Below are 21,385 nucleotides of genomic sequence, written 5' to 3'. Positions count from 1 at the left end.
TTGTGCTCCACTATGGTTCCCTGTGTCTTTACTCAGCAGAGAGCCTCACCTGAGAGAAGTCAGAATGGAAGTATGGGAGGACAAGGGTGATGTGGTCAGTTTGTCATCACTTGGCAAGATTGCCTCTCCCTGCTGCAGGGATTCATGGAATCGGCGGATGTTCTGCACATGCTCTTCGTGGCGTGATACCTTGCTTCTTGTGGTACTGCTTCTATCAGGAATAAATGGGGGCAATATAAATTCCCAACCAATGAGAAAACAAACAATAAATTTGTGACAACAAACAAATCACCCTCCTGACATGGTACTGCAAATCCATCCCCACTACCACAGTTCTGGCTTCATCGACTCAATTGCTTGGATTATAATTATCTCCTGAATAATTCTGTCTTCAGTCTTATTCATTCCCCTTTTATAAATTCTCTACATTATAGCCTCAGTGATTTTTTAAAAACACAGAACTGAAATAACAATAACAACAACATTTATGGAGTCCTTATTATGTGCCAAGCACTGTTCTAAGCATTCAACATGTACTAACCTATTCAATTACTATCATTCCTTTCTAGCTTTGGTTTCTCTTTTTTTATCTTTAGAACAAATTTCAAGTTCCTTAGCATGGTATTCAAGAACTTGATCCCAGCAATAATTGTCTTCTTTTTGTTTTTTAATTAACTAATTTACTTTTTAAATTATTTATTTATTTAAAAAATTAATTTATTTATTTTTGGCTTAGTTGGGTCTTAGTTGTGGCACGCAGGATCTTTTGTTGCGGCACACAGGCTTCTCTCTAGCTGCGGCACGCGTGGGCTCCAGAGTGCATGGGCTCTGTAGCTGTGGCACATGGGCTCTCTAGTCATGGTGTGTGGGCTCAATTGTCCCGCGGCATGTGGGATCTTAGTTCTCCAACCAGGGATCAAACCTGCGTCCCCTGCATTGGAAGGTGGATTCTTAACCACTGGACAACCAGGGAAGTCCCTTCTTCTTTTTAAATAACAGCTTCATTGAGATATAATTCACATAACAAATAATTTACCCATTTAAAGTGTACAATACAATGGATTTTAATATATTCAGAGCTGTGCAACCATCAGCACAATCAATTTTAGAATATTTTCATCACTCTAAAAAGAAATCCTATACCTAACAGCCATTACTCCGTATTTCCTCCTCTCCCCTGACCCTCCACCCAAACCTCCCAGCCCCACGCAACTGCTAATCCACTTCCTGTCTCTATAGATTTACCTAATCCAGATATTTTATATTAATGGAATCATACATATGTGATGTTTTGTGACTAGCTTCTTCCATTTAGCATACTGTTTTCAAGCTTAATCTATGTGGTAGCATATATCAGTACTTCATTCCTTTTCATGGCTGAATAATTTTCCATTGTATAGATATATCACATTTTGTTTATCTACTTACCAGTTGATAGACATTTGGGTTGTTTCTATTTTTTGGTTATTAGGAATAATGCTGCTACAAACAATCATGTACAAGTTTTTGTGTGGACATATGTTTTCATTTCTCTTGGGTATATACATAGGAGTGAAAGTACTGCATCATATGGTTCTTCTATGTTTAACCTTTTAAGGAACTACCAGACTGTTTTCCAAAACAGCTGCACCATTCTACATTCCCACAAGCCATGTATGAGGATTCCAATTTCTCCATATCCTCCCCAACACTTGTGATATTTGTCTTTTTGATTACAGCCGTCCTAGTGGATGTGAAGTGGTATGTCATTATAGTTTTCATTTATATTTCCCTGATGGCTAATGACAAACACCTTTCATGTGCTTATTGGCCATTTGTATATCTTCTTTAGAGATATATCTATTCAGATCATTTGCTTATTTTTAATTGAGTTATTTGCTTTATATTATTAAGTTGTAAGAACTCTTTATATATTCTGGATACAAGTCTCTTATCAGATCTATGATTTGCAAATATTTTCTCACATTCTGTGGGTTGTCTTTTCACTTTCTTGGTATCGTTTGTAGAAGGAAAGTTTTAAATTTTGATGAATCCAATTTATTTTTTCCTTTGTTGCTTCTACTTCTGGTGTCATATCTAAGGAATCATTGCCTAATCAAAGGTTATAAAAAATTTACTATGTTTTCTTCTAAGAGTTTTTATAGTTTTAGCTCTTATATTTAGATATATGACCCATTTGGAGTTAGTTTTGTATATGGTCTGAGGAAGGGGGTCCCACTTCAGTCTTCTGCTTGCGGATATCCAGTTGTTCCAACACATTTCTTGAAAAAACTATTCTATTAAACCATCTTGGCACCTTTGACATCTTGGCATCCTTGGCACATGGGTTTATTTCTGGACTCTCTATTCTATTCTATTGATCTTTATTTCTATCCTTATACCAGTACTGCATTGTTTACTGTAGCTTTGTAGTAAGTTTTGAAATTGGGAATGTTTTTCTTCCTTTTCAAGATTGTTTTGCCTATTCTGTGTCCCTTAAATTTCCATATGAATTTTAGGACTAGCTTGCCCATTTCCATAAGGAATCCAGCAGGGACTGTGATATAGGGAGTATGTTGAATCTACAGATCAATTTGGGGAACTGATATTAACAATATTAAGTCTTCCAATCCATGAACATGGGCTATCTTTCCATTATTTAGAACTTCTTTAATTTATTTCAACAATGGTTTATAGTTTTCAGAGAACAAGTTCTGTACTTTTTTGGTTAAATTTATTCTTAAGTATTTTATTCTCTTTGATGCTATTGTAAATGGAATCATCTTTTCAATTTCATTTTGGATTATTCATTGCTGATGTACAGAAACACAATTGATTTTGTATATTATGTTTTAAAAGTTTCTCAGTTTGGGGGTGGTTGCAGGGAGGGATAAGTTAGAAAGTTGGGATTAACATATACACACTACTATATATAAAACAGATAACCGGGAATTCCCTGGTGGTCCAGCAGTTAGGACTCTGTGCTTCCAATGCAGGGGGCACAGGTTTGATCCCTGGTTGGGAGACTAAGATCTTGCATGCTGCACAGCATGGCTGAAAAAATTAAAAAATTAAAAAAAAAAAAGATAACCAACAAGGACCTACTGTATAGCACAGGGAACTATACTCAATATTTTGTAATAACCTATAAGGGAAAAGAATCTGAAAAGGAATATATATATATATATATATATATATCACTGAATTACTGTGCTGTACACCTGAAACTAACATGATATTGTAAATCAACTATACTTCAATAAAAATAAAAATTAAAAAAAATTGTAAGAAATTAAAAAGTGTCTCCATTTAAATTTCTAATATGGTAAAAACTGATAGCTATAACCTACAGAAACAAACCTCTTTGAGGTCATCAATAATTTTTAAGAGTATAAGGGAGTTCTGAAGTGGAAATGTTTGAGAACCACTGCTTTATTAAAGTATAACCGGTATATAATAAACTTCACATATTTAAAGTGTACAATATGTATTTTGACATATATGTACCTCTAAGGAAACCATTACCACACACATTAAGATAATGAACATATCCATCACCCTTAAAAGTTTCCCCCTGTCCTTTGTAATTCCTCCCTCTTTCCTGCTCCATTCATCCTGCGTTATCCCTAGGCAACCACTGATTTTCTTTCTGTCACTATAGATTAGTACATATTTTCTAGAATTTTATATAAATGGAATCATATACAATGTACTCTTTGTCTAGCTTCTCTCTCTCAACATAATTATTCTCTCTCTCAGCATAATTATTCTGAGATTCCTTTGTCTCACTGATTGGCTATGGTCAACGTAACACCTATAAAATAGATATTGGGATCTAGGATTTCACATACGCATGGGCTCCCTTTATGCAGAGGGCAGAGGCTCTCTTCATGTGGTAGGAAAGCTACATAGCACTGAAATGGGTCTTTGAGTGGCTAAGCAGTATTAGAGTATCTTTCTTGGAATAAAGGGTCTACTCAGTAACTGCTGCTGTAGGAGTATCTCGTATAAGATCCCTTGCCTTCTCCCTGAGGTGGAGAGAGAGACAAGGAAAAGACTGATGGAGGCAGGGGGATGCCAAATGACACTAGGGCCTGAGGGGAATGCGGTGGAAAGAAGCAATCTTAGTCTTAGATTCTACCCTTTGACAGGATGGAATATGCTCTAGCCCTGATATCCATATGCATATCCACAGTTGGCTAGGTGATAAAGGTGGGCCAACTGCTTTTCACAAAATAACCTGGCATGTAGGTTTGGGAGGGGAAAGGTCATGATATGTTTCTCACACAGCTGATGACTGATTTTAGGGATGAAGGTTAAAGGCCTCTGAGGAAAAGAGAAAAGAGTCCCTTGCACTGAAGCTACCCTTTTGATAGCAGTAAAACTTTCCTTTTTTAAAAAAAAAATATTTATTTATTTATTTTTGGCTGCGATGGGTCTTATTTGCAGCATGTGGGATCTTTCATTGCAGCATGCAGGCTCTCTAGTTGTGGCGTGCGGGCTCCAGAGCACGTGGGCTCTGTAGTTGCAGCGCACAGGCTCAGCTGCTCTGCAGCACGTGGGATCTTAGTTCCCCGACCACGGATCGAGCCTGTGTCCCCTGCATTGGAAGGCAGATTCTTAACCACTGGACCACCAGGGAAGTCCCTAGTTTCTATCTTTTTTTTTTTTTTTTTTTTTTTTTTTAAAACTGTGAACATTTTTTTTTTTTTTTTAATTTTACACTTTATTTATTTATTTTTGGCTGTGTTGGGTCTTCGTTTCTGTGTGAGGGCTTTCTCCAGTTGCGGCAAGCGGGGGCCACTCTTCATCGCGGTGCGCGGGCCTCTCACTATCGCGGCCTCTCTTGTTGCGGAGCACAGGCTCCAGACGCGCAGGCTCAGTAATTGTGGCTCACGGGCCTAGTTGCTCCGCAGCATGTGGGATCTTCCCAGACCAGGGCTCGAACCCGTGTCCCCTGCACTGGCAGGCAGACTCTCAACCACTGCGCCACCAAGGAAGCCCCCTAGTTTCTATCTTATAAAAACTGTTTTCATAGGATCTTGGGGTTCCCAGGGGTTATGAAAGAAGGTCAATTGTCTTTCCCTGTCTCTCATTTCTTCCTCTAATAAAGGAAAGAGAGAAATGACAAGCTAGTTTGCACACTTCCACTCTTGACCCCATTTCCTTCTATCATCACGAAATCACTCACCTCCCAGGAGAGGAAAAATCAACCTCCTTTGATGAGGTGTGAACAAGTTGTTCTGGAGTCTGTCCTGCAATGCAGCCGGGGAAGGCACCGTACATATCAGAGGCAGGGAAGGAAAATGTACTGTATATCGAGATCTGTAGAAGCAAAGAGAAAAATGGCACACTTGTTGCCACAAATCCTTTTGGAAAAAAGCAGTATAAATAAATTTGTAAAATTTATTGTATGCATATAATTTATTATTTTCTATGTATTGAACACTGTACTAAGCAAGGTACATGCATTTTCTCATTTAAACATCACAGTCTTATGAGGTAGGTACTATTATTATCCCCATTTTACAGACTACATTATCAGACTGCCTTTTTTAATTTTTAAAAAACATTTAATTAATTAATTAATTAATTAATTTTTGCCTGCATTGGGTTTTCGTTGCTGCGCATGGGCTTTCTCTACTTGCGGCGAGCAGGGGCTACTCTTCGTTTCAGTGTGCGGGCTTCTCATTGTAGTGGCTTCTCTTGTTGCGGAGCATGGGCTCTAGGCACGCAGGCCTCAGTAGCTGTGGCTTGTGGGTTCAGTAGTTGTGGTTCGTGGGCTCTACAGCTCATGCTCAGTAGTTGTGGTGCACAACTTAGCTTAGCTGCTCTACGGCATGTGGGATCTTCCTGGACCAGGGATCGAACCCGTGTCCCCTGCACTGGCAGGCGGATTCCCAACTGCTGTGCCACGAGGGAAGCCCTCAGACTGCTTTTTAAAAGCTGCTTTATTTTTATTTATGCTCTTGTTTCCTCCATTAGTTTGTGAACTCCTGGCTGGACATCTTACATTTTCCTTACATGTGAGGATAATCTGGCTGTGATATTTCTTGTCTCATGATTACCAGGGCTGATGTAAAGAAAAGACCCTCCTATATGGGGACTATTTAAACTCTTTGTCATTTTCTCACGCATGCATTTATTCACTCATTCATTCATTTGATATTTACTGATGCCCACTTTACCAAACCGTGGGCCAGGCATGCGTGACAGACAGATGAGTAAAACACAGTGTTTGCCTTGATAGAGCTCTCCTATCTGGGACAGTCTGGAAAATTCTCCTTTTCTTTACAGTTAAACTCCCTGAAAGAGTTGTCTGTACTTACTATCATCAATTCCCCTCTTCCCATTCTCTTTTAATTTTTTTTTAATAGACCAATGATTTTAATGTAACAGAGTTTTTTTTAAAAAAGTTCATCCAATGTGGTTTCAGATTCCACACTGCAACTAATCTTACTTTATTTAAAAATTGAGATTTAATTCATGTATTATAAAATTCACCCTTTGAAAGTGTTCAATTCAGTGGTTTTCAGTATATTCAGAATTGTGCATCCATCACCACCATGTAATTCCAGAACATTTTCACCCCAAAAAGGTCATGAGGTCATTATGAGACACAAATGTATTCTGTATGCTGGAAAGTACCAAACACATGTAAATTATCTTCTTATAGGTTTTGCTCAGTAGAACCCTTACTGGTTAAGGATGTGAATCAGGATACATACCAGTGATCCTGAGGTCTCCATCCCACGTCTTGCTTGCCTTTCTTCTCTGAAGTGCATCAAACTCTCCAAAGGGGAGATGGCAACTTTTATCTGCCCTTGGCACTCTCCACTGAAGTCTGTGATGTTGTACCAGCCACAGACAAACTGGAAGCCAGAGAGAAGCGGGGAGAGGTCCACTGAGGCAAAGCCAATCACCCTCTCCTCATCTGTGGGGGAAAGAGAAGAGCTGGGCAATGTGGCTGGGCATGTCCTGCCACTGAGATTCGAGGTGGCACACAGAGAAACTGATTTAGAGGATGGGAAGGTTCAGTGATTCCACAATCAACAGAGAAGACAGATAATGAGGATGAGAGACTGGCAACCACAGCCTGCTTTCTAACTACTGTAAGTTCCCTTTTTGTATGGTAGGGAAAAACTGGCAGGGTTGAGTTCTGTCCTCTTGATATAGGCCACTAGAAAACACCCCTTAAACATAAAAAACACTTGTTCTTTTCCCTATGTTATCACATCTCACTGATTTTCCTTAGGGCAGTGGCTCTTGAAATAAATCATTTGAAAGACCATCACCCTTGGAATTATGAGGGATTTACATTTTCTTATTTTTACTTGTCTGTATTTTCCAAATTTTCTATAACATACACTTGTATTATATTTAATTAAGAACAAAAGAGACATAATTCACACAAAAAAGGACAAATACCCCCCTAGAAAACCAGTACAGGGTGCAAAATGAGCTTGGGCTATGGCCGCTCATTTTTTGGGTTTTTTTTTGGCCGCATTGCACGGCTTGTGGGATCTTAGTTCCCTGACCAGGAATTGAACCTGGGCCACAGCAGTGAAAGCTACCTGAAGTCCTAACCACTGGACCGCGAGGGAATTCCCTCAGGCCGCTCTTAATGACAGAGAGCGGGTAATCTGTGGGATTACCCCTAACATACATATGTGTTCCCAGAACCATCAGTGCCGTGGTTTTACTTGGTTAAAAAAAGAAAAGGGGGCTTCCCTGGTGGCGCAGTGGTTGAGAATCTGCCTGCCAGTGCAGGGGACACGGGTTCGAGCCCTGGTCTGGGAAGATCCCACATGCCACGGAGCAACTGGGCCCGTGAGCCACAATTACTGAGCCTGCGCGTCTGGAGCCTGTGCTCCGCAACAAGAGAGGCCGCGATAGTGAGAGGCCCGCGCACTGCGATGAAGAGTGGCTCCCGCTTGCCACAACTAGAGAAAGCCCTCGCACAGAAACGAAGACCCAACACAGCCATAAATAAATAAATAAACAAATATTAAAAAAAAAAAACAAAAACCTCAAATTTAAAAAAAAAAAAAAAAAAAAGAAAAGGATTGGCAAATTGTCAGCATGATGTGAACTTATTTTTACAACCAAGTAATATAGAGTTCATACCTCCTTTATGCCAAACTTTGAAGACCAGAGTTTGTTGTGGGTCCAAAAGAAGCTCTTTTGATAGCCTATTAAGAAAAACAACCACCATAAATTAACTGCATAGGAAGCTCCTCTAGTATTAAACTTAGACTTGAAGAACATCTTATAGTTGCAAAACACTTTTCTAACATTTTAATTTCATGCTTATGATCATCTCCTAGGATATATTTTTATCTTCACAGTTAAAAGGAGGGAATGGAAGCTCAGAGAGGTGAAGTAACTCGGAACTTGTCAAGACCTAAAAACAAGCAACTGTGATGTAGTATTCTTCCCCCTACCCCCCTACCCCATTTTATTGGAGCAGGTAAGGATTATTCTTATGCCTTGTGGTGGTGCGTGGAGATGGTGAGAAGAGAGGAAAAAGAGTGTTTATTCAGTACCTACCTTGGGCCAGCCATGGTGCCAAGTGTTTCTTATACATGTAATCTGCACAAAAACCTATGACATGGACATTATTATCCTTGATTTACAGATGATGAAGCTGGGCTCAAAGATGTGAAGTCAGTTTTTCAAGGTCACATAAGAGTCAGTTAGTGACAGAGCTGTGATTTGAACCCTAGTTTGCCTGACTCCAGAGCCACACTGTGCAGAGGCAAGGCACCGAAATAAGAAAGTACCCAACTTTCTTACCAGGTTAAAGAAGTCAATGTGGAACTCACTGAGCACCTCTAATATATTTTATATGAAGTGAATTACATAGTTTTAAACTACAAAGCATGTACCCTTGCTCCAGGTGAGCAAGATGGAGAACCAGAGAAAACTAAGAGACTTAATATCCTTCTCCAGACTCCACTGGGGAACTAAAGAGAGCCGACTTCAAGACCAGTGAGAGGCACTGTGCTAACTTGGAACAAATACTGTGTCAGAGATTTGAATTCTAGCCGGGGGTCAAAATATCCACCTCTGAAGTCTAGCTCTCCTAGTATCACCTGAGTGACCCTGAGCACTCAGTCTCTTTGAGCCCTGCTTTTCCTACCTGTTAAACGGGATATTATTATCTACCTACAAGGTTTCTAGGAGGATCAAATGAAACAATTTTGTGATAAAGAAATTGCAAACAGCACCATCATTCATTTTTCTTCTAATCTTGCCTCTGTTACCAACAGACTATGTAACCTCCTTGGGCCACAGTCTCAACTGTATAGTAATGGGATGAAATGAGGTGATTGTTAATGTTGTTTTAACAAGTTAGTAAAGTTAGGTTCTGAATGAACAAATCACCCTCACTTAGAAGCTCAGCCCTCTGGTCGCCTATCTTTTGAGGCAGATTTGATATTTCAGTACTGGCCACTATGGCCAGAATATCTATAATTTCCAGTAGCTCACCATAGACAGTACTGAGTTATCATTGCAGTTATAGCTCCTGACTCAAGTCAACCACTCAGATTTCACAACACTGAACATGTGAGCAACTGCTGAGACTCGAGTAGGTACATAAACACTGTGAGAAAACAGCAGATCAGATACCATGTGGCATGGCTGGTGTTGGTGGACAAGAATTAAACTTTGCAAAAGGTGATGCAGTGTAAAGATAATAGTAACAATAATTAGTAATAGAATCCCACTTTTAATGATAATGCAGCAGGTAACAGAAGAAAAGGGAGGAGAGCCCGGTACCACAGCAGTGGGCCTCTGTACCAGCCCCTGACCTCCAAGCTGCACTGCCACATGGTTGAAAGGACTCCATCGCCCCCTTTTTTTGAGCTTCCAAAGAAGATCTGTCATTTGTTATGTACCTACCATGTACCAGGAGGTAATTTCCCTAAATGTCATGTAATTTGGACCTCCTAATAACCCTGTAAAAATTACCTCCACTTTACAGATGAGGAATCTGAGGCTCAGAGATGTTATGTAACTTGTTCACACAGCTAGTAAATGACAGAGATGGGGTATGAGGCCAAGTCTCTCTAGTTCCAAGCCCTGGCTCTTTCCACTGCAACAGAAATCTTTTCCAAGGATGTATAATCCACAGCCTTTCCTGAGATCAGTCCTCTCTGCCTTCTTCACCTAGATAGCTTGTATACATTCTTCCACACCTAGCTGAGGGGTCTTCAGGGACTGTCTTAATCGATTATCTTTAATTCACACTGCCCAGAACAGAGCAGAGCATGTAAGAGGTCTTCACTGAATAATTTTTGAGTTGTACTGAGCAGAGTTAAAAAACACCACAACAAAACCTTTAAACCACCACTAGCTGTGAATTCATAAGCACTAGGATTAAATAACTGTTTGATAAGGAAAGCATTCTCCAACTCTGCTCAATATTGTTGTGTCTGTTACATTCCTCACTCTGAGTTTGTCTCTTGGAACAAAAAGCAGATTTTGGAAGGCTGATGGAACATCATAAAATACAAACCTTGACTGCTGTTGAAAATTCCAGATGGGGGAATCTGTGTTTTCAACCACTGAGGTGTAGATAGGAGATGGCTCATCAGCTGTTGTGAAGGATACACAACAACTGGGTATTGATACTTTCCTCTGTGTCAAGGGGCTCCCTGAAATAGAAAAGAGTGGAGTGACTATACTTTAGGGTACCAAAAAGAATGTGTTGGAAGCCTCTCATTATGCAGGTACAAGAAGAACCATTCTTAGCTCTCTCCTACCTTTGGGTCTTTCTTTGAGCTATTCCCTGTGTCTGCTACTGAAATTGTCCTTTAAAGGTTCAGTTCATAAATACTACCCAGCAAGAAACAACTTCTCCCATCTCCTTGTACTCTGTGGGATGATGGAAAATATTGGATTAAGAGAAAAAAGACAGAACTGCAAAGAGCCTGGACTCACAAGTCAGATGATCAATGATTAGCTCTGCCATACACATTCTGTGTAACCCTGGGCAAGGCCTATCTAGGCCACCGCTTCCTCAAATGGGGCGTATGACACTTACACCTCCTCAGATGTTGTAAAGATTAAAAATAAATAATATAGTGGGTAACACTTATATAACACTTACTATGTGCCAGGCACTATTCTAAGAACTATACATGTATTAACTCATTTAATCATTACAACAAACCTATGAGGAAGATATTATTATTATTCCCATTATATAGATGAAAAAACTGGGGTACAGAGAGATCAAACACTTATTAAGTGGTCACACATTTACTAAATGGTAAACTGAGAGTTAAATTCAAGCATTCTGGCTCTAGAGTCCAAGCTCTCAGCCATTGCCTGTATTGCCTCCACTAGAGTTAAATGAATGTAAAACACTGAGTACTGTGCTGATGCTAATTTTACAAGATCAGGTTTCCAATGTGGGAGACTCAGTCATTTATTTTCTCTTAAAACAATGTAAAATGAAGACGGATGACATACTAGATAGTCTAACTCAGCTGTCCAACAAGATAACCACTAACCACAGGTGGCTATTTTACTTTAAATTAGTGAAGATTAAATAGGATTAAAAATTCTGTTTCTTAGTTACACTAGCTATATTTCAAGCACTCAATAGCTACATGTGGCTAGTGGCTACCATACTGGACAGTAAAAATATAGAACATTTCCATCATAGTACAAAGTTCTTTTCAACAGTGATGAATAACACAGATTCTATATAATGTAGTAGACTCTATACATTCCATAAGATCCCTTTCAGCTCTAAAATGCTATGACTCAGGATTACAGATGAAGGAAAGAGAAGAGAAGAAAATAAGTATGTCTTAAATATTATTTATGTGATCCAGAGGAACAAATTCTGTATGTGGATTCTAAATGGTTTGTCTTCTTTCTACCTGACTAGCTCAAGGCTTCCCCAAATGCATAATACCACTTTACTTTGTAGGTGAAGTTAATCTTTGAGGCTCCACCCTGCTCCTTCTCTGATTGCTCCTTTTAGTAACTACTCTTCCAAAGACCCCAGGCTGTCCCTGTGGACAGAAAATCCGATGAACACATTTATACTCAGGAATGCTGATTTTACTCCCCTCCACAAGCAGTGTAACATTTAATAAGTAGCCTTTAAAAGACAGACTCTAGCACCTTCTACTCTGAGAAGCCTCTCTTGACTCTCTAGGCAGAAACTCTGAACGTTATACCCTCATCATTAGATCTCTCCAACTTCAACGTTCTTTAGGGAAACAGAAGTGCCTGCAATTTTGCTTTGCTGTGTTTTCCTCACCCAAAAGAATTACCATTAGAGTAGACCAGTTTTTGGGTTTTTTTTTGTAGTTTTATTAAGTGCTTTTTTAAAAAAAATTTATTTTATTTTTTATTAAAGTATAGTTGATTTACAATGTTGTGGCAATCTCTGCTGTATAGCAGAGTGACTCAGTTATACACACACAGACATTTTTAAAAATATTTTTTCCATGATGGTTTATCACAGGATATTGAATATAGTCCCCTGTGCTCTACAGTAGGACCTTGTTTATCCATCCTACATATAATAGTTTACATCTGCTAATCCCACACTCCTAGTCCTTCCCTCCCCCACCCCCCTTCCCCTTGGCAACCACAAGTCTGTTTTAATTTCCATTAGAGTAGACCAATTCTTTTCAAATTTTCCCACCAAAGTAACAACTTTTAGAGACAAGTAAATACTAAAATCTGGAGCATTGGGGTTCTTGTTGCCTTGAAAGAGCAACAACACACATGACATCTATTAGCAGGCTTGTATTTTATCTAAAATTTCATGAGGATTTTACATTATCTTCTATAATATAGCCCTATTTGTTTAAACTAAAAATGATATTTCCCCTCCAAATCTTGGTAAAAAATTTACATCATGTTATTTAATCTCGTGACTTCTAACAACCAGATCAGATGGCACTACTTTTTAGTCCCTCTTACTGGGGATAATTAATAAAGAAAGAAAATGGGTGATGAACAGAGACAAAGGAGTGGAGATTTTGCAACGAGGCCTTGGGAAAGAGAACTGAAGAGGAGGAAGAGGAATGCTAGCCTTAGAAGTGAGAGCTGGTAATAGCTGCGAGGCAGGAGGGAGCTGAGGCGTGTGCAAGAGTTGCCAACAAAGCAGGACCTGGAGAAAGGCTTAACCAGGAGGCAGAGAAGCACTAAGATACACAGAACTACAGGAGGAACAAAATAAAACAAAAAACCATTGGCTACAACCTGGCAAAACCAGTTTACAAGCATATTCTTGAAAGAGCAGGAAAAAATGATTCTAATAAAATGGTAGTAAGCAAAGAATAGTTAATGGAAATCAATAATATAGCACCTGTCGTTACTAATGTAAAATGTACAGAATAGCACTAATAGTACCTTTATCTAGTGAGCTATCTTCTTAAAAAAGTTTTATTTTTGTGAAACTCAACAGTATTACATGGACTGACTTGCTCAGCATCCACCCCCACTAACTTTTACTGTATTGTATTCCTTTATTGTAGAGACTGAAAGGGTCACAGACTCTTTTGTGCTAGAGTATGGATACAAAGAGGTCTCTATCTGTTATATGCCATTACAACAGATCTGGAAGGCAGACGTGAGGCAGAGGACATGTTCCTTTCCCTTTTGCTTTTGCTACTAACAAGGATGACACTGAGTTTTCTGCTCCAGGGTTTGGTCCCTGAGGCCCTAGAGGCCTGATGTCAATAGTGCTGATGAGCGTTTCCGATCACTGGACTGCAGTGTTGGCACCGTATTTCAAACTTAAAAGATCTACTGGTTCTCTCCTGAAAGCTTAGCCTAGAGCCCACTCCTTGAGCCCTTCCAATAATTTGAAGTACCTTAATAATCTATATTAAACTCCTCTCTGTTTAAAATGGCTGGAGTGGAGCTTCCCTGGTGGCGCAGTAGTTAAGAATCTGACTGCCAATGCAGCGGACACAGGTTCAAGCCCTGGTCCGGGAGGATCCCACATGCTGTGGAGCAACTAAGCCCGTGTGCCACAACTACTGAAGCCCGCACACCTAGAGCCCATGCTCCGCAACAAGAGAAGCCACCTCAATGAGAAGCCCGCACACTGCAACAAAGAGTAGTCCCCCTCGCTGCAACTAGAGAAAGCCTGTGCGCAGCAATGAAGACCGAACACAGCCAAAAATAAATAAATAAATAAATAAATTTATAAAAATAAATAAATAAAATGGCCGGAGGGAGTTGTTTCCTGTAACTGGACTCTCCCTGACACAGGTTCCATCTCTCTCAATCTCACCTCTCTCTCTCTGTCTCCCATTTTCCTTAGTATTAATAGGTCTCAAGCTTCTCAACTGATTTCTTCCAATAGAATGTCATAAATCCTCACAGCTAGGGAGAGATAATCTGCCTCTATACTGGCAGCTTCCATAGTATTCTACAATAATCTGTGTGTGTCTGTGTTTCCCTCACTAAACTAATGCACAGAGTAGGCCCACAGCCCTTATTAAAGGTTTGCAGACTCCCTGCTGCCCTTTGTCTACAGATGATTACCAGGGTTAGAGAAGAGAGAGAAGCTGCCTTGTGTGCGTGCCGAATGCTCTGAGAGAGATCAGCAGAGAAGACCAACTGTAGTTCTGAGAGATAGGACCCCTCGGTTCTGGTGTACTCTGCCACTGATTTAGTGTGACATTTTGGGTACTTCATTCTGGCTCTCTGGGCATCAAGTTTCTTCATCAGAAACATGTGCTCTCAAATTACTTCCTACGATAAAATTCTATGATTCTAGATATATACCAATACTGCTCAGATCTCTCTCTCATACCTCAACCCCCCTTTTAAGGTTCGTTAATTTTGAGGCTGCTATTTGCTAAAGTCCCTGAAAGAGAAGTACTATTTTTACTTTGGAAAAAAAGTGTTCCTTATTCAGTCTTGAACAGAAATACTCCTTTCAGCCAAAGAGGCAGGTGATAAAGAAATCTGCTTGGGTCTATCAGGTTTCCCCTGGCTCTCCCCTTGTGGTTGGAAATTTAGCTGGGCCTGTTTACCTTCCTGGAAAAGGTCAAGTTCTGATATACTTTTGGAGGCAGCCGAGATGAAAACTGCTATACTTCCTACTGGGTTGGGACACACATTGAGAGCAGTTAAGAGGACTTGAGATGAGCCAGCTTTACCACTTTAAGAGTTTTCACTGGATTTCCTGTGTAAACATAAGTATGAAAAGTAGTAGTTTTATGCATCAAAAAATGGTATGATTGCTTCAATGAGATTAAAATAACAACCCCTTATTTTTAACACTTTACAGCTTACAGTTTTCTTATCAGCACTAAACTTGTGCTGATGACATCCTTGATAATCACACAAGATGGGTGTCTCTATCTCTATTTTACAAATAAGGCAACCAAGGAACAGAGAGGTAAAGTGGCTTGCTTGTCACACATCTGGTAAACTAGCATTTGGAAGATCCAGCCAGGTTTCCTAACTCCTATTCCAGGGATATTCCATTGCAATAGTTCTAATTAATTCTACCTGGTTAAGAGAAAAGCTCTCCCTCTGGCCTGGAGTGAACAGATGGAAACTTTCCCTCAAGCAATGCCCAAATTTGTATGTTAATAAAAACCTAGTTCAGTTTTGTTAAGCTAACATTAACTGACAGCTGCTCTGTGGCACACCTGCACAGATGAGTCAGATCTGATTCTTGATCTGGAGGCAGACACACAGATAATTATAATACAATAAGATAAAGACTATGCCAAAAGCACAGGGGACTGTGGGGACACAGAAGGACCCGTAACCCTGCCGGGGTAGTTGGAAGAGAGCCTCTAAAAGATGATGATACTGAAGATGGTTTTGATTTTCACTGAGTATAATTTAGATTACCTCAAATCACTTTACCTTTCTGTTCCTTGATTGCCTCATTTGTAAGACAGGGCTAGAGATACTGGTCATGTTGAGTGTTAAGTACACAAGTCTTATGAGTACTGAAGCTGATTCTTGAAGGTTCCTTAGAGCTTTTTCTAACAAAAGTACCCAAGAAACTCTTGTATTTCAGAACCAGGACCACAGTGGGGACTATGCTGCCTCAGGTTTAAGGCATAATTCAGGGCTGTTAGTGAATCCTCTGCATGCAGCTTTGCACTAAGGAATCATTCGTTTCCTTCCTCAAGGAAGAAGCTTCTAAGGCGTGAGAGGGACAGACACACAGAGAACACTGTTGAAGGCAGGAGGACAGCCAACGTGGATATTAAGGAAGCATCTACATGGTTTTCACAAAAGCTTGGCAATTTATAGCTGACTCACAGAGTGTGGGATATGCTGCCCTCAGCACCATATTCTTAGAAGATGAGAGGTGAAGAGAATCTTAGAGATGATCTTATATGACCATCACATTTCACAGCTGAGGAAAAGAGAACTGGGTTTGCCCAAAGTCACTAAGCAAGTTAATGGCTTAGCTAGGGCCAGAAGCCAGTCTTCTGACTCCCATTCCAGAAGTCTTTCTATTATATCATCATTGGGAAGGCAATTTCAGAGAGATGATGGGCTGGTCTGTACACTCAGGGCCCAACACAGGGTCTGACTGAAGCACAAATATTTGCGGGGCGAAGGACTATATGGGCCTATCACTGCGAGGGTAGGACTTGGGAGACAACAGACCTCTGAAAGTGTCCACTCCGAAGCTTGATCTGCCCTGGCTAAATGGAAAGAGGCCAAATAACAAGTGATTTACAGATTTGTAACTCATACCAGAAATATGAGAGGTGTTGAGCATCATATTCACAAACAAGAGGACATTATGCTTGCTTAGTTGCATCAAGAAGACCCATGTGTTGAGACACAGAAATAAACACACAGTCCCTGTCCCCAAGGAACAGGCAGCCTAGTGGAGAGACACATTAAGAAACATTTTCAGTACAAAGTAATAAGTATAACCTCAGTAGTATAATGAAAAAGATATTGAAAGAGAATATTGTTCACAGCAATCATTGAAAGGGCTACCCCATTAGTCCAAGTTTCTGAAGGCTGAACAAGCAAGGAGGCAGTGAGAATAGAGAAAAGGTGACAGAAACCTTCTGTGTAAGAGGACATGATCCTATATACCCTGTATTAGACATAGCGGAACCCTAATAACTATTTGTTGAGTGAATCTATTAATCCCTGCAACTTCTCCTCTGCTAAATTCCACATAAGCAACTTTCCTGCAGGAGAGGCAAAGCATAAAATCAGAGAACGTATTAAAAGGAGAAAAAGGGCATTTGAGCAAGGTCTCATATTCATCTGCTCCCTCATTTAACAAATATTTACTGCTTATTATGTGTCATACACAGTTCTAGGTGTTGGGGATTTAGCAGTAAATAAAACAAAAAATTTCTGTCTCTGTAGGACTTATCTTTTTCTAGAAAGACAGAAAATAAACAAAATACACTATTTAAAGGCCATAGGAAAAAATAACGCAGGAAAGAGGGACAGGTATTGTTGGAGAAAGGCTGTAATTTTAGATGGGTGACCAAGGAAGGTCTTGCTGAGCCGGTGATTTCAGTAAAGACAGGCCAGGAGTGGGGAATATTCCAGGCACAGAGAGAACATCAGATTCAAAGGCCCCAAGCAGGAGTCTGCCTATACATTCAAGAAAAAGCAAAGAGGCCAGCGTGGCTGGAACAGGGTGACTAAGAGGAAGTGCAGGATGTTGGGGAGAATTTGGTAACTGGGGAAGGGAGAAAGGAATCCTGGCTAAGAAAGGTGCATGAGCAAAGGCCCAGGGAATGGCTTGCCATATGTTATGATTGGAAGGGAAAGGAAGCCAAGCACTGCTGGAAAAAGTAAGCATTGTGCCACCAGTATGTTCACTGCCACTCTAAAACCGTGTCAATTAGTTTTAGTTGAGCCCTTGCTGCAGTTCAGCAATTTTCTTATTTATATCTTCATGATTCTCTATAGATCCCTTGTAATGACGATGAACTTCAGCCAAAGAGGATCAATTGCCACCACAATTCTCCATGTTTGCTCCAAGTAGGTCTAGAACATACACTTTCCCACTTCAATATGTTCGTTCAAGTAGAGATAACTACCTGGAATTTCATTCCCACCTTTCTGAAATCATATTCATTCTAAAAAGTTCTGATTTCTTAGATATGTCTGATTTCTCTGTTTCTAAACTCTCTAGACACTAGATATATATTTTTTGTGTTTCTTTTTTTTTGAATTTTATTTATTTTTTATACAGCAGGTTCTTATTAGTTATCTATTTTATACATATTAGTGTATATATGTCAATCCCAATCGCCCAATTCATCACACCACCACCATCCCCCCCAGCACTTTCCCCCCTTGGTGTCCATACGTTTGTTCTCTACATCTGTGTCTCTATTTCTGCCCTGCAAACCAGTTCATCTGTACCATTTTTCTAGGTTCCATATACATGTGCTAACATACTATATTTGTTTTTCTCTTTCTGACTTACTTCACTCTGTATGACAGTCTCTAGATCCATCCACGTCTCTACAAATGACCTAATTTTGTTCCTTTTTATGGCTGAGTAATAGTCCATTGTATATATGTACCACAACTTCTTTATCCATTCATTTGTCGATGGGCATTTAGTTTGCTTCCATGACCTGGCTATTGTAAACAGTGCTGCAATGAACATTAGGGTGTGTTTGTCTTTTTGAATTATGGTTTTCTCTGGGTATATGCCCAGTAGTGGGATTGCTGGGTCATATGGTAATTCTATTTTTAGTTTTTTTAAGGAACCTCCATACTGTTCTCCGTAGTGGCTGTATCAATTTACATTCCCACCAACAGTGCAAGAGGGTACCCTTTTCTTCACACCCTCTCCAGCATTTCTTGTTTGTAGATTTTCTGATGATGCCCATTCTAACTGGTGTGAGGTGATACCACATTGTAGCTTTGATTTGCACTTCTCTAATAATTAGTGATGTTCAGCAGCTTTTCATGTGCTTCTTGGCCATCTGCATGTCTAGAGACTAGATATTGTACTACTTATCCTTCTGGTCCATAGAGCATTCTGCTTTATACATCAATAATCATGTAGTTGCTAATTCCCTTATCTGGGTTATCAGCTCTTGGAGGACAGAAACCATGTGTCATTTGCTCTGCACTTTCTGTACCTGGCACTGGCCTGGCACAGATTTACTACTTGATGAACTGAACCACCATTCTTGCAATATAAGCACAGGACTGGGTGTATAGTACATAAGCACCTTTTTAAATACAGAGAGTAAACAGGACTAACTGGTAAACACAGTTTATCTCATACCTAACAGTCAGGATGGTATAGAGGAAAGAGCACGGGTTTTAGGTCCAGACACAGCTGGATTCAAATTCCAGCTCTGTAGAGCTTATTAACTGTGTAACTCAAGTCATTTTACCTTTTTGAGCTTCAGTTTCCTCATTCATAAAATGGGTATGTACTGTAATCTGTTCATAAAATAACCCCACTGTGGTAAGGATTAAATGAGATAATTAATGTACAAAAAAGAGAATAAAATTTGGCACAAGGAGATGCTCAATAAACTATTGTCAATTGTTAAGCTGTATTTTAAAAATGTAACTCTGTCTAATTGAGAAGTTACAAGTATATTTGCTTTTTGCAATATGGGGGCAACCCCTAAAATGGAATATAACCATATTTTTGCACATTAAATTTTATTTTCAATGCAAAAACAAAAAACCAAAACAGTTCTTGCAAAAAATCAAAGCTTTTTTTGTGCTTTCCTTAAATTCATTCATGTATTATTTTTCTCTTTTTAAAAAATTCAGTTTTTACAAATCAGACTTGTCACAAATGGGCTGCTTTGGTAGGGCAGTAAAAAAGCAAAAACTGTTTCCCAACTTTGTGACTCATACAGTATGGACCTCAGTATCTCTAATAAAGCACAGCAAGACTATGTGGGTAAGACTTTGTCCTGGGATAGAATGTTTCAGGGTCTCTGACACACAAAGGTTATGAGAAGGATGAGAACCTCAGAGTCTTTGTAGAAGCTTATAATCCTGGAAGTAATGTCTGTTGGTAGTGTGTATATGGAGAAATAGAAATGAAAGACAGACAACAGTTACTAGGAGCATGAATTTTGTTTCTGTTCCAAAGTAATAAGGATACACAGAAAAACTGAGGCAACACAGAATTGATAGGAACCAAGTAGGGAGGCCAAACCAGAAGATGTATATTGAAACCTTCTGGACTCATAAAGCTATGGTTTTCTGGCTCTCAGAACCATCATACATCTCAGAACTGTTAATCACAGCCGTTTACAGATGAGAAATTCAAGATACAGAGAGACAGTAACTTGCTCAAAGTCACAAACACACACAACTTATTGGAAATACAGGGCTGAATACATTCCTACTAGAATGTAAGCTCCACAAGGGCACTATTTTGTCTGTTTTGTTCATTGCTTTATTATCCCCAGCACCATGGACAGTGCTCACATAGAGCAAATACGACGTAAGTTTTGTTGCTGAATGAATGAATAATGAATGAATAAATGAATGAGATAAGGTCTTTGCTCTTAAACAGCCCCTACCTAGTGGAGAAGAAAATCATGCAAACAATGTTAGTACATGTGATATATGCTATGATTAAAAAGGGCAAAAGTGCTAGGAAAGCAAACAGGAGGCAGCCTTTATGTCAGAGAAACTCTGGTAAATGGTGATGTCTGAGCTGAGTCTTGAGAGAGGAGTGGGAATTAAGCAGGTGAAAGAGAAGGGTGATGGCAAAAGGGAAAATTTTAGGAGAGATTACAAGGCTGAATAAAAAGTAAGGCAGGGGTTCCTTGTGCCATGGATTACTTTGGCTGTCTGGTGAAGTCTATGGGCCTCTTCTAATATATATATATTCTTTTTTTTAATTCTTATTGTAAAATACATAAGATTACAAAGAAATGAAATTATATTGGCATAAGTTATCAAAACATTAAAAAACAGTGACATAGTAATCACTATAGTTTTATTAATGCATAACAAGATCTAACTGTAGGTTTAATAACTACTGTAATTTTGAAGTAATGACAGGTATAAATGATATTCCAAGATATCTGCAGTAACTAAAATGTGATATGAAAATACCTGTGATTTCTATTGTTGACAACATCACAGGTACTGTTAATATTACTAGGGTCTATTGCTTACACTCACAACTGGAGGAAATGTTCAATTTTAGTTAGAGATTAATAAAAATAAAGATGTAATTATTTTCCTATCCAAGTTCACCTACCCTGACTTTAATCCTTGGATCCCTGTGGGCTTATGGATCCAATGCTAAGAACCCTTGGCCCTAGGTACATAATGAAGAGGGCCTGAGTTGGAAGGAATGGAGAAGAAGGTAGAGATCTAAGAGAAATTTAAGAGATACAACAATTTTAATGGATCTGATGATTTGATGGTGGAGAAGGAAAAGAGAAGTATCTAAGTTGAC

At 39.4% G+C, this 21,385-nt stretch overlaps 1 protein-coding gene across 3 annotated transcripts in view; it reads right to left on the bottom strand.

The window, feature by feature from the left end:
• C2CD3 (C2 domain containing 3 centriole elongation regulator) overlaps positions 1–21,385 on the bottom strand; it is a 126,845-nt gene that overhangs the window by 28,409 nt on the left and 77,051 nt on the right. For all 3 annotated transcript variants that reach the window (XM_082411220.1, XM_082411221.1, XM_082411219.1), the window contains exons 25-29: positions 10,502–10,640; positions 8,107–8,171; positions 6,708–6,913; positions 5,171–5,304; positions 50–211 (exon numbers count right to left, since the gene is read on the bottom strand). In XM_082411220.1, the coding sequence (XP_082267346.1) occupies positions 50–211; positions 5,171–5,304; positions 6,708–6,913; positions 8,107–8,171; positions 10,502–10,640 (706 nt within the window). The remainder of the gene's footprint in view (positions 1–49; positions 212–5,170; positions 5,305–6,707; positions 6,914–8,106; positions 8,172–10,501; positions 10,641–21,385) is intronic.

Source organism: Balaenoptera physalus (genome assembly GCF_965194825.1).
Source record: "Balaenoptera physalus genome assembly, chromosome: 10".
NCBI classification, from domain to species: Eukaryota; Metazoa; Chordata; class Mammalia; order Artiodactyla; family Balaenopteridae; genus Balaenoptera; species Balaenoptera physalus.
Note: the sequence above shows the minus strand (reverse complement) of the source record. Positions and strands in the feature narration are given on the sequence as shown.